This window comes from Amphibalanus amphitrite, unplaced genomic scaffold (genome assembly GCF_019059575.1).
Source record: "Amphibalanus amphitrite isolate SeventyFive unplaced genomic scaffold, NRLGWU_Aamphi_draft 000030F_arrow, whole genome shotgun sequence".
Taxonomy (NCBI): Eukaryota; Metazoa; Arthropoda; class Thecostraca; order Balanomorpha; family Balanidae; genus Amphibalanus; species Amphibalanus amphitrite.
In genome coordinates, this window is record NW_024881526.1 from 1,449,182 (window position 1) to 1,462,954 (window position 13,773).

Below are 13,773 nucleotides of genomic sequence, written 5' to 3' on the forward strand. Positions count from 1 at the left end.
AAAATTTGCGGAGGCTTTCACCTTTCGTCCTGCAAAGATGTCAAGCATCCAAAAAAGAGCACAAAAGAGATACTTTTAACACAAGACCTTAACTCCTAAATGGGTAAAATATGAAGCATTTAAAAAAAGTGTTTAAGTTTGGCAAGCATGTGAAATTACCAATCGTTGGTCTCTGTTGAGATTGAGCGCACTTCTGTCATGTGCCCCAGTATGTATATTGTATATACGGGGCGCGACTCTAGCGCGCACCCTATAGGTACGCGTCCCCCGTCACCGCTGACCCCTCCCAGCGGATAATTAAAGCTGTACGGACGCTGGCCACAACCATTTAGACCAGCCCATAAACCGCCAATTATAATTGGACCTCACAAACAAATCAGCGCGCGCAGGGCAGCCGCGGAATCACGCGAAACAATTATTGACCCCTGGGTTCGAGGCCGAGCTGTCCGACAAAGCGCGCACCGTGCTAATAATCAGCCCCGCTACCCCTCCCCAGAGACCCCATCAGAATGATCAGATGGTGCACCACTATGAAGGCGTTATAAGGGCGCGGCACTAGGTCGTCAATGATTTTAGAGCAGATTGGAGATAAAAATGCCCGACAAATAGTGCGGTTCTCAACATTTGTACTCAAATTATGTACACCCGCAGTGCAGATAAGAACTAAAGCATTGTGAGTAATGCATAATATGCCCATTGTTTATTTAAGATAATAACTAAATTACACAACACGTATATAATGGTGTCACCGAACAAAGAACAGAAGAAGCTGGCACTTATATGAATCAGAACCAGGCTAACAGCAACTTCTGGAAAACTTACAGAGCGGGATCGAGCAGGTCCCTATTGATTAAACAACGGGTTATCAGACTGGTGCCGCAGCCGAAATGGCAATAGAAAAGAACGACTGCGTTTTAAGGACAGAATAGCTATTAGCTACATGTGCAAGCCGTTAAACAACGTTGCATTAGTTGAAGAGAAAAACAATGCAGCCACATTGTTATACCTACTTAATGTCATTAATGTTTTAAAAGGAAAAATGATGCATTACAATTTCTTGGCCACTCTATGCGTGCAACTGTGCACACCAGCAAGCGACAGTAGCATGAGCTCCTCTGATCCTGAGCTCCTCTGATCACTGTAAACATCCATCTCACAACAGGCTGGCTCTCGGGCCGCCCACAGGAACCGGTCCGGCGCGGCGGGTCGGTAGAGCGGCTGCCCGACCCTGTGTGGAGCGGGATCAGTCTCCACACCACGCCGACCTCCAGTGGCGCACTCCGGTACCGTTATAACGCTCCACTCAGCCGCGAGACCGCACTGTAGGCCGGCAGCCCGAAAAAGCGCTAGAAATTCCCCCAAACTGACTGTCCGCAATATGAACAAAATAGGTATCATTTAATCCCAAATTGATCGAAGAATACGATTCCGATGCCATTTTTGCCCTAAGGTCGAAATTGAGGTGGTCAGTTGTCACCAAACACAAGACTATTTAGACTCGCTAGTGGCCACCACATTTGCCGATTTTAATGCTAATCTTTAGTTGATATTTATTAGTTGACCAGTTGTCGTTTTGAACGCAATTTTCTGTCAGACTAGTTCAGGGCACTGTTGTTCACTGTACCAACAACATTCTTACATATTGTATCGCTTTTCTGCAAGATAAGCTAGCTTTTTGCAAGCAGCTGCAAGACCTAAATAAAAATAATATCTAAATTTTAAATATACTTTTAAAAAACGTTATTTCGAGCGGCTAAAAATAAACATCTTATACTAGCCGCTGATTACTCATCTTTCGTTCCATATAGGTACTTTGCTGCTTTTCCCTGCTACTTTTCGAGATATGCGCCAGTAAACCACATGATGTAGGGGCAATTGTCACCTCGCATGCCCGGCGCTCTTTATAGCGCTGGAAGTTGTGAAAAACTAAGGCTTATAATCTGAATAAAATATATGTCCCTGAGCTCAGAATTGATCAACGCACACAATGCTGTCAAAATTTTTGGGCCAAACTAAAAAATTCAGTCATTATTAACCCCCAAACACAAGTAAGTGATAATCAACAACAACTTGCTCTTAAGTTAGACTTTTTGAGAAATGTTATTTCGAGCCGCTAAAAATGACCGTGCCATAGAAACCACTAATCATCTTTCTGTCATGCCCTACTCGCAATTTTTGCTAATGCCTGCTACTCTTCGAGGTCACGTGACATCACCATTAAAAGTAAATGGGGAGATAAGGAAACTGTTGTTTTTGCGCATGGAATGATCTCAAACTATCTCAAGCACACGGAATCGTGATTTCATGCACTCCTTGCAAGATCCGATGCTTTACTTTTGCATTTTTGACCTTCCGTGACGTCATTTATGACGTCACTACGGTCATAGGAGTTTCTTGTCAATAACTCATGATCAAATTGAGCCAGCGACTCGGGAAAGCCACCAATGGACTCGGGAAGACCTCCCGAATCGAATGATATGCGAGATGACCTCTTTCGACCAACTTCGTGACCTGGGGGTGCTGACCTGACCTTGACCTGAGGTCAACACCTTAAGTTGACCTCACCCGAACAAAAAGTATACCATTCGACGCGCCTGAGCCAGGCAAACACGATGGTGCCAAAATCGATGCTCTGCGACCATTTTATGCGAAATTATTTACCAAAAACCAAACCCTACCTTGGGCTTTTTGACCTCACCTCAGAGGTTACCGGTTGACATGGGACCTTAAAATCGGGTATCAATCGTTCCGTCTTGAAACGGCGCACACGCTTGTTTTTTCCGCGAGGCTCTAGCTCCATTAGGGGCGAAACGGCGAAAAGGGGTCGTACCAACCCTCCCCCCTCGGCCGGCCGAGGGGGTGGGGGTGGGGGTCCGACAACAGGTCCGGCGAGGGTTAAGCAGCCCCACTTCGTTTTTAGCATGTTTGCTTGTCGCTGAGATCATCAACTCAATCACAAATAATTTCTAGCACTTTTCCGGGCCCCCGGCCCAGTGTGGACCGGCGCGGCAGGGTATCGGGGTAGTGTGGGGCGGCCCAACGAGCGGTCAGGGTACTGGGGCAGTGTGGGGCGGCCCAGATCACCCGACAGGCACCCAGACGTCCATCAAAGGCCGCAATATGAGGTGTGGGGAGAGGTGGCCGGCAGCGCCCGGGTTTTAGTGGACAACGCTGCTTGTGAACGACGGCCGCAAATTTAGAGTGTTCCCTGTAATACTACCATTGATTGGCGAAATACATTTCTTGCGATTATCTTGCAGTAATGTAGTCATGCAAAAAAAAGCATATTACTTACGGGGGTCCATCGTCGATGTTTTCGTTGATGTAGCTTTCTAGTTGACTGAAGTCTAATCCCTCGTTATCGATGCCCGATACGAGATCGCTTCTCCCTGAAAGCACAGACAAAAGGCTTAGTTGTAGGGCCGCATTCAGCAGGAGTTACAAGGCTTCGATACACTGAGTGGGTATGACATCAAGCGAGAGAAGGTTGCCACTATAATGTGACGGGACAGGGACAGAAGATAGAACAATGCTGGCAAATAACGTACCCAGATAATATAAGAATATAAGCGGATCAGGAAAATAGAACAGGTAGAGCTAGCAATGTCAACACACTGCAACCTATGTCCTATTGCCAGATATCCCGAGCCAAGGTTTGTCAGAGGTAGGCATTGCGTTTCGTTCCTGCACTTTGGCTTTATTATCATCAGCATGTAACTGAGAAGTGAGAACAGCTAATGCGATTGTCCTCTTTATGATTCGTGAACGCATTTGTTTTCCTCTTCATGCCCATTCATCAGCATATTGTGCATGATGCTACATGATGACGAAAAAACTCCATTCAGCTCTGCTGTGAATCTGTGGTACCCAAAGGCTTTCATAATCGAGCAACACTTTTAAGTACATCGTGGCATGGCTTAGCTGGCATAATTGTAATGAACAATCCCGTAACAATTGAGGAATGTTACAGCCACAGGATAACACTCTGCCACACCACGACGCCGCGTGCTCAACCACGAGTCCGTGCTCACTATTGGTGTCAGAGCCAATACGTTCCTGAGTTCCCTTAACTATACCTACAGCACAGCTAGTTTTGACAGGTCAATGGAACTTGACGGGGCATTGCGCTAACTCTAAGATCTGTGACCAGGGGTGCATTGACCTTCAGCTTAGTTGGGCACTGTAGGCATCCGACCACATGGACGCAGATCAAACGTGCATTCTCTCAGCATTGTAAGCGATATTAGCTGCATGTAAAAATCACCAGCCAGCAGCGCCGGGCACAGAGAACTCGCGAAACCGATACTGTCATGAGGTAGTTTCCTAGATAATGAAAAAAATCGTGGCAGGTTCAGCACAGCGCACTTAATTTCCTTCAACATTCCTACACCATGTAGTGTTCAGAATAGTCAAGGTGTGTTGGTTCTTGTGCTCGCGAAGCGCCACAGGCTTCCAAAAATGGCAGCCATTGATCCAACATTAGAAAATAATTATGTGATGCGCAGCCTCGTTTCACAAATTGCACTGCAATCCCCAGACAGATGTGTCGGAATGAGCCGGAATCTGTACGAGCAGCCGTACTACACAGGATGTGACGTCACCGGGATAATTGCGTCACTGGTCCGGGCACCAGACCACTCCGGTTTGACCACGGCGGCATTCGTCCGGCCACGTTTACCCTCCAGCTGCCTCCAATGTTTATAGCCAGTTCACAGACTTCTATGACGATCATCAAAATGCCGGCTGAAGCTTTGGCGTCAATAAAGTTCAGCTCTGGCCTTGCAGCACAGACGACATCCCGGATACGAACGGTGTCTGATTGACAAGGCTAGCCGGCACTTCATACCTGAATGTCTCTTCTTGATGAGGTTGTCAACAAGATTACAAGGTACTACAAGCATGCCCGCTTGCTTTGACAACAGGAATTCCAAAGAATTCCTCTAACGTTTGAAGTTATTTGAAAGGACGACATCTTTAAGACGCTTCACAATCATACTTCTGGTTGATTTGCAACTGAGTTTGCCGGAACATCATACTATTTTGACTCAATGACTATCTACGATGCTTCAATAAACTGAGATGACCATTCATTTCCAAATTAGGCGGCCGGTTTGGCGGCTGACCATCATGTTCGTAGGGCGTGCCCCCGCCAGCACGGCTGCTCTCGTCAGCTCCGCCCGGCTCTTTGTGTCCGTTCGCCGAAAAAGTGCTCTCGGTTCCGGGACTAATGCACCCCTCCCCGTCACCCGAGCCCGGCTGGCCGCCCGGCGCCCCCTAATAGGGTGCTAATGAAGCTATAGCATGGCGAATGGATGTTTGCACCGGCAAATTGTTTGCAGCCAACTATCACTGGTGTCGCGCTGCGCTGGATGCGAGTTCAGCGAGCAGGTGATGTGAACAGGTGATGTGATTACTGAACAGGTGAACAGGTGATGAGCTGGATGTAAAGTGAACAGGTGAAGACGGATGGGTGACAGCTAGTGGCGACACTCGCTACAGGTGAATGCAGTTGGCTGCAGGCAACATTTTTGGCGAGATAACATGGTATCAGATGTGGAGCGCATATCAGCACACATACGAGAACCTATGCGAAAATGCATAACCTAATGAATTTACGAAAGTGGAAGATGTAAATAGCGTCGAATTCAAATAATTCGGTCACAAGGAGCCAATTATATTCAAAGTATACCTGCGAAATCAGCATTTCATTGAGTTAGAATTGGCGTCTCGGCAACAGTCGAGTTCCTCGCCCGATCTGAGGCAGACAGATTGAAATCAGACACGCCGCTGCAGCCCGCCCCGCGGTGTTCCATGACGGACTGCACGTGACGTCATGAGCCGGATCGGCTGTCAGACCCGGGTCAGTTTACAGCGGACTCGAACCAGTGTCAAGGTCACGTGGCGCTAGCACTACGCGCCGGCCCGATCTCGACCACAGCGCGCAGCCAGGGGGCGGGTCCTCGAGCGCGCACAGTTACGTAAGCATACAGCCAGACTCCTGCGGAGCGCGAGTCGCTGGAGACACGCCGAGCTTTTCTCCGCATCTTCTCGCGGTGCAGTGCGTCCTTGATGACCGCGTTGGCAGCAGGGCGGTCGGCAGAGGAGTGAAGTGTCTGACCGAGCCCAGAGGACGGGACGTGGTACGGGCGTACTGCACCGGCTCACGACTCCCTCTCACGTGGCTTACACACGCCGGGCCGGGCCGTGGATATCTCAGCTGGAGCTGTGGCGAGGTAGTTAGTCATCAGCGGCGACAGCGGCGGGTCGTACCGAGTCCCCGCAGCTGCCGGAGCCTCAACCGCAGTCGACCGCCGACCGCCGGTAGTACCACATCCGTCCACACGGGTCGCCACCCGGCGCCGGAGGCCACGTGCCGTCTCGTCTGGTTCCGGTGGTGTCCTCTGTCCACTGGCTTCTCTCATCTCATCCTGGTTCTCCGTCCCGTTGTATCAACCCCTTCTGCACCATGCTCAGTCTACCTCGTACCGTTCCAGGTTCCTTACACAGTTCCTTCTCATCCAACCCGTACCGGATGTCTGCTCAAGTTCTTATCAACGATGCATGCAGACCACCCATTCCGGGTTATGTTGTCCCAGTCCGCCCCACGTAACTCTAGTATACATAAATGCAGCTAATGTCCATCCCACCATGCGTTATAGTACTGTTGTAATCACCAACAACACACCACAGCACAACCAAAGTTTCCACAGCACAGCACATCACAGACATCGTCCCACGATCCACCTCATATCACACAGCACACTGAATCACAGTATGGCCACACCACACCAAATCAGAGCACAACACACCACAGCACACCACACAACGCAGCGGGCAGCCGCTGGCTACCACGGACCGCTCGAAAGCGAGCCGTGTTTACGTAACGTTCGCCGACTATTTACATAACTTGGTCAAATGGCACGAGCTGTGCTCCAGTCAGGCCAGGGAAGCACGCAGGAAACTCGGTGTTTACGAACAAAAACTAGCCATCATCTGCCCATGATCAAAGCCAGAGTCGCAAAACGTGTGTCGCAATATGTTGGCAGATATCGAGCGTGATCAGGGCGTGATGAAGCTGAAAAAGAAGAGCCGATATGCATAACGAGCTGCCGTGATCACATGGAACGGTAATGCGTGACGTGGATGATTTAATACCTAGTTGTGCAATATGACATGCATGCATGAATCAACTGAAAGTCTTATGTAAATCAAAGCGACATTTAAGAAAGTGTTTATGTAGTGTCCCTATCCTTCTTTCCTAGCTGTAATCGTCCTTTCAAGTCATATGCCTCTCATCTTAAATTTTCCTAAATCATGGACAGACAGCACTTTTGGGTGGGAAACTCAGTGGATCGACGGTTCCGTGGAACGGTGACAGGGTGAATGAAAACCTCCATGAATGGCCACTGACCGGCTTTAGTTCAAGGCAGTTCTGAGCTGGCAGATCGGTGTGATGATAACTCTTTGAATGGGCAGCTTTACTGCCTGGCAACTCTGCTTTATCAGTTCTACATACGCTGGCAGTTCTGCACTAGCAGCTTTACGCTGACAGTTTTCTGTGCTAGCAGTTCGGTGTGTTGGAACTTTTGTGGATGGACGGGCAGCTCATCTTAACTACCTGGCAGAGCTTTCGGTGCTGTCAGCTCTGTGCTGACAGTTATCTGCGCTGGCAGATCTTTGCTGGCAGCTCTCTAGGCTGGCAGCTCCCTGCGCTGGTAACTCTCTTTGCTGGAAGCTCTCTGCACTGGTAGCTCTTCTGGCAGCTCTCTGAGCTCACAGCTCGGCGACCCGGCCGTGGCGTGGGCCGCCTGTAACACATCCCGGGCCGGAGGAGCGGTCTGTGTTGGCCAACAACTGGACCCGCCACCGGCAAGGCCGGGCCGAGCCCGAGCTGTGTGACGCAGGAGACCGGCCCGCTGAGGCACAGCCGCGCCGCGGCGCGACCCGGCGGCCCTCGCTCTACCCGGGCCGACACCGAGCGACAACGACACTTCAGACACCAGCGGGGAATACAGGCGCCATGGACCTCAGTGCCGATATTGACCGCGACTGGAGACCGATGGTAAAGAGAGAGATCCCTCCGCTGAATATGTGATTATATAAATCACTTCCTCTTGGCCTGTTACAATAGGATAATTTAGCATGTTGCGAAATGCCTTAACACGTTTTTGTGTGATTTTCCTCGGCCCCTGTACGTCTCGACGAAGAGCACCGATCAATTCTAGGGCATTTTTTGCTATCATCTCATAGACGACAGGGAAACTATGTAAATAGCTGAGCTGAATAACTTTATGCTTGGTGGTTACACTATTATCCAATTTTAAGTTCGATTAATTCAATGCCGACTTTCACGTTAAATAAGCCGCATATTCCCCTGGACTCAAGTGGCAATGTTCATTATTTATTTGATTCTGCTATAAGTAACGTGCATTCATTTAGTTCCATTCCTAATTTCACAATTGCTTCGTTCTGATCATTCCTGATCGTTAAGTCGTTTCATCTTTTCACTCTTCCCATCTATCACATCACCCTATCTTTTAGCAGTTCATATGAAAAATTCCACCACTCTACATTATTTTCATAATTCATTTCACCGTTCCATGTCCTTTCCATCGTCGTAACATCAAATATGTTTATCTCTCCTTTTCTTTTGCCCAACTTTTCCACTTCTTCCAATCACATCGTCATAACGTTCCACCTTTTCCTTCTTCCACCTCTCCCCGTTCCTCTGTTCCGTCGTTCCCTTCCAGCCGCCGTGTCGGCGCGCTGTCATCGCCACCGAGAGCCGGCGGCGGCGCCGCGGCCGCTCGTTACGCGGCGCCCCGGGGCACGCGAACGGCCGATCGGCGCCGCAGAAAACGTAACGCCCCCGATTAGGGCGCCGGATAATGAATCCACGCACCCACGGGGCCGGCCGGCCACAGGAATGACGGAAATCCGCCGCCGCCGCCGCCGCCGCCCACATTGCCCGGGGCTGAGCGGCGGTCTACATATGCTGTCGGCCACAGGGACAGGAATGGTCGCTGGAGTACGGGCCATAATGGCAGGAGCGGTCGCAGGAGTACCGGCCACAGGGGCAGGAGTGGTCGCGGGAGTACGGGCCACACGGGCAGGAGTGGTCGTCAGCCCGCAGGATAACTACAGGGGCAAGCGGTTGGCCGCCAATGGGCTGCCGGGCTGCACCAAGACATGAGTGACTACAAATGGAATACAACATTTTCGGGAGTGGCGAGTCATCAATGATGATTGCCCGTTGTTATGGCCGTGACGTTGCACGGTGGCAGATGCAGATCACGGTTGTGAAGTCTGGAAAGTGTCCGCTATTTTGGCCAGTAGTTTCTTGCGAGAGGCATCGATGCGATAGTGGACGGATGGGGCACAAACAAGCGAACTTATGAGAAGTCTGACGCCCTTAAAGACCTCATTTTTATCGTGCAGTGATTGCATCCATTTTGGTGATCACCAAGATTCCAATCACATGTTGACTTTAGTTACCAAGGCCACGCTTCACCGCATTGTTCGAAACATCCATATCTGCCGTCGTTTCTCTAGCTGCTCCCACTTTTTGTCTCATCCAGTTCGAGCTGGTAGCTACAGCGGTCGGTGTGGGGTGTTCCGGATTTCTGCGCGGTCATCCCGGCTGCAGATAAACGTCAAGGCCAGGCAGACAAGTCGTGCAGTTTTTCAGCGCGGCCTTCAATGTGATTCGACACAAACACATTGTTCAATAAGTCAATCAGCGACAGGGGCGCATAATCGATATATTGTTTTTTTAACGATTAGGTAAGTGACACAGGAATTTAGTTTATGTTAAAAAGGAAGAAACACAGATAGGTAAGGATTCTACTAAGCAGATAAAACACGTCATCGTGCGAATGAAATATAGCCAGATAAAACATACAAAAAGACAGATCAGTCAGTGTGTCATTTCTCGTCACATCATGTCAGCGCGAAGGTCGACTCCCATGGCTCCAGTTCTGTTCCGTTTCGCCCGCCATATGGTGACTATTGAGTAATGATAATCCAGAACTGACATTTGGCGAAGAAACTTAACGCCGTTAGCCGGCCGGCCAAACGCCTTCAATATCGTCCGAGCTACGTCATAGCAGGATACAAATATCCATTGGCCGACACAGCGGGCCTCTCATGACGTCACAGCTAACACAGAACGACATCCGAGCACCAATAGCCGGCTGGATATCTCTAATGACGTCACAACTCCCACAGAGTCCGCTGACGCGGCGGAACGTCATCTCCAGCGCACGAGCTACAAACGTGTTCACCAGAGGAGGCGAATTCGAGGAAACGACGGATAGGGTCGGGCGGGGCAGAGGGAGGTGAACCCGGAACTGCCAGAAACCAGAGCTGCTTTCCAGACCACAGTGACAGTGTGTAATACACATTCCGTCGGATCTAATAAAGCCGGGCTTTGATGAACCAAGTTCTCTCAAGATTTGCTCTTGAAACAGACATTCCAAGTCACTACTTTGCTAATATGGTTAAGCTAAAATGTCATTATTAATTATATGTCATGTCTAGGCGAATATGAAAAAAGATATTTAAACGAGATACATACCCACAAATCAAGGTAGAAACGATTATTTGATTATTTAGGAAATCTCAGGCCACAAATAATAACTTTCTTTAAAAAAAAAAAACATATTAAACAAGGACTCAAAGTAATCATTCTAATCATCAGATTTTCAAAGTAATCAAACATTTCCGGCCGTTTGACGGGCAAGTTGACACGTCAGTGCCCCCTGCCACGCCTCTATTGTGAACTGTTCGACACTGCCACGTCCCCGGGGAGCAGCGGGGACAACCTGTTCCTGATTGGCCACGGAGCGTGAGGTCACAAGTGGGCCCCTGAGACCGGCTTGGTTCACCGGGAGAAATCACCGCTCGTAGGCGGCGACTCAATCGGTAGACACACGCCACGGCGAGTGGGGTTTGTCAACAGTCCACCACTGCACCACGAGTGAGGTGGGCCCCCGGTCCGGCGACACCGCCTTCATAGTGAGCGGGGCCGCCGACTGGGGAGTCAGTGGGGAAAACCAGCGGACACCGGCACGGTAGATTTCTCCCGGGAATCAGACGTTTTTGTTGCGTTTCGCTGATTGTTGATTATTGCGGACGGTATGATAGCCAAGCCAGTTTCAGAGGTTGACGGAGCCTGGAATGGCTTAGTTATTGAGTGACACTATAAATCAATAATATTAAAATCGGCACATAATTGCAAACTCAGTGGCAATATAGAGCAAATTTTTAGACATAATTCGTTATCACGCCTACAGCACTCAAGATTCTTGCGTGTAATGTAAATATAAGTAAGTTTATGTTTAATTCAATCCATGATCAATTCCTTTGACATTTACTTTTGTCAGATATTGTTTCACAAAGCCTTTAGGAATCAGCTACATCCAGAAAATATAAATTGATGCCATTGGCTGAGCATTTCCTTTGACTAATGATCCGATACAATCACCCGGTTGCTACATTTAGAGGTTACCCATCATGAAATCACATTAAAACGGCCATATAAATCAGAACCATGCCAAAAAGGTTACCATTATTGAGCGCGTCGGCCCACGCCTTTTTGATATTCGAAGTGATGAGGCGCCATTAGCCAAGTTGTGAGCGACGGCGGCAGCGCGTAGCGTGTCACTGGGTCATCGCCGGCGGCGGCCACCCAAAGTCCATCCATCGCCCTTTGTTACAGACATGGCAGAGCCATCACACGATTCGACTTAAAACCTATAGTGCTGCAACCAGGGAAGGACTTCCGAGAATGGGAACCAGAGTGTGTTTAACCCTATTAGTGGCAGGCTCCTGGCTACCCCCTATTAGTGGCAGGGGGGGGGGGCTGTTTACGACCCCCCTTGATATCTCGAGATCTAACGGGCCGATTTTCAAAATTCAAACGGCATTCGATTTCGCTCAACGTGATCTACATTTCTAAAAAATAAAAATTAAAAAATGTCAATAGGGGGGGGGGGGTAGAGAGGGGTAAAAACGGGCAAATTGCAGATACATTTTAGACTGTTTATCACGGCCAGGTTTGTGAACCAATCTTAACGCAACTTTTGCCGATCGATAGAGAATGAACAAGGAATTCACATGGATCCTAAAAATATGCATTTTCAAAAATCATAGGCGGATACAGATCATTGAGATTGGGGGTACACAAAAAGTATAGTAAATAAGGTTTTTGTTGGTACTGTTTCTAAAAAGGGTGGTAATGGTCTTGTTATGTTATAATTTTCTTATGAGAGAACGACTAAAATTGTATTGGTAATGCATAGGCGGTGTCAGGGCACCTATGTTGGGAGGTAAAACATAACCCCCCTTTTTGGACGCCTGGATCCGCCTATTTTAGCAAAAACGTGTCAAAAGAGGATGCACAATAACTGTATATGTTATCACATGATACCTTTTATTCACTGTTCGTAAAACTGGTGCAGCATCGTGATCTTCCCCCAAATGACTCGCTTCACGAATAGGACCCCCCAATTCCCAGTGCTCTGGAGCCGCCCCTGGTAAAGTTATGAGCTTGAAATTTTCAGGGAATGTGCCCAATTTAGTTTTAGGAAAAGTCAGAAAATTTCAGCATCGTAGCTTCAGCGGTTTCGGAGATATTCCCGAAAAACCTGAGGGGTGGATAAAAACAACCCCCCCCCCCTGCCACTAATAGGGTTAAGCCAGTTGGCCTTGTACGTTCTCGTTTGTTTTAGGTCATTAAATTGGATCCCTGTATCGAGGTCAATTTAGACAAAAGTCTCAACCATCGTTCTGCAGCATCACAGAGACTTGAATTCTTTCTGCAATGGACTTAGCATATTTTCCGTCCGAATACGCAGAAAGGACGAATCATGAGATAGGCGAGCAGTTCATGCGCGACCTCATCTGAATCACTTCCTCTGGTTGCTGGGCGCGCTCCTTGTTCACTCGCCCCCCCCCCCGTCTCCCCCCGTCCAGGGTCGTACATCCGGACCGGGGAGGACACGAGTTGTCCCCCCCCCCCCCCTCCAGGGGTCGTCTGACTCGCGGGTATAAGTGAATCGGTCCTGGGCGGCTTCTGCCACGTGCGTTTAGACGCTATTTTCGCCACCGCAGTTCACGCGAAGAAAACCGAGAGCTCAGAATGCAGTGAAAGTAAAGTGCATTTGTTCAATTGAGACCGGCACTGCTTTCAAATACAGCAGCGCGCTTTGACGGCATAAGATAACAGTGACACGGGAAAGGTCGCAGGACAGGCGGTGGCACTTTCTAGTAGACTTCGGGAGGCGGGAGCATATGGTACAGCATCTGATATCAATTGCCTGATCATGTCCTTTAAATAGTAACTTTACTTCACTAAAATTTAAACGCTACCTATCGCATCAATCATGGTTACCACGCATATGTAAATAAGAGAAAAGGAGGAAAGGTGTGCCGACGGATTATACTTCACATCGCATGCCACACATAATTGCGCCACAAACCAAAAGCATCTACAAGCAAACATTTTCCCAGTTAGCCAACTTTCCGTACGTAGTGAGCGGTGTGCAGCTATTGAGCACGAATGAAAATGCGCAAATGGTGTATCCCTCCCCCGTCATTTCCAATCGTAGTCCCTAAGTTACAGCTATTCACCCTCTCGAAAAAGTATCTGCATTGAACCAAATCGTCTCATAAGTGTTACTGCTTTAGAATTTACGGTAATATTTTGTAAATTATTGCGAAAGTTTAGCCATATCACCGCGGAGTCACCGATTCCAGTTGTGCATTAATTAT

General features: G+C 48.8%; 1 protein-coding gene across 4 annotated transcripts in view; it reads right to left on the bottom strand.

Annotated features, from left to right (window-relative positions):
- Positions 1–13,773, bottom strand: part of LOC122366881 (myelin regulatory factor-like) — a 77,555-nt gene that overhangs the window by 40,168 nt on the left and 23,614 nt on the right. For all 4 annotated transcript variants that reach the window (XM_043339550.1, XM_043339544.1, XM_043339530.1 and 1 more), the window contains exon 2: positions 3,296–3,389. In XM_043339550.1, the coding sequence (XP_043195485.1) occupies positions 3,296–3,389 (94 nt within the window). The remainder of the gene's footprint in view (positions 1–3,295; positions 3,390–13,773) is intronic.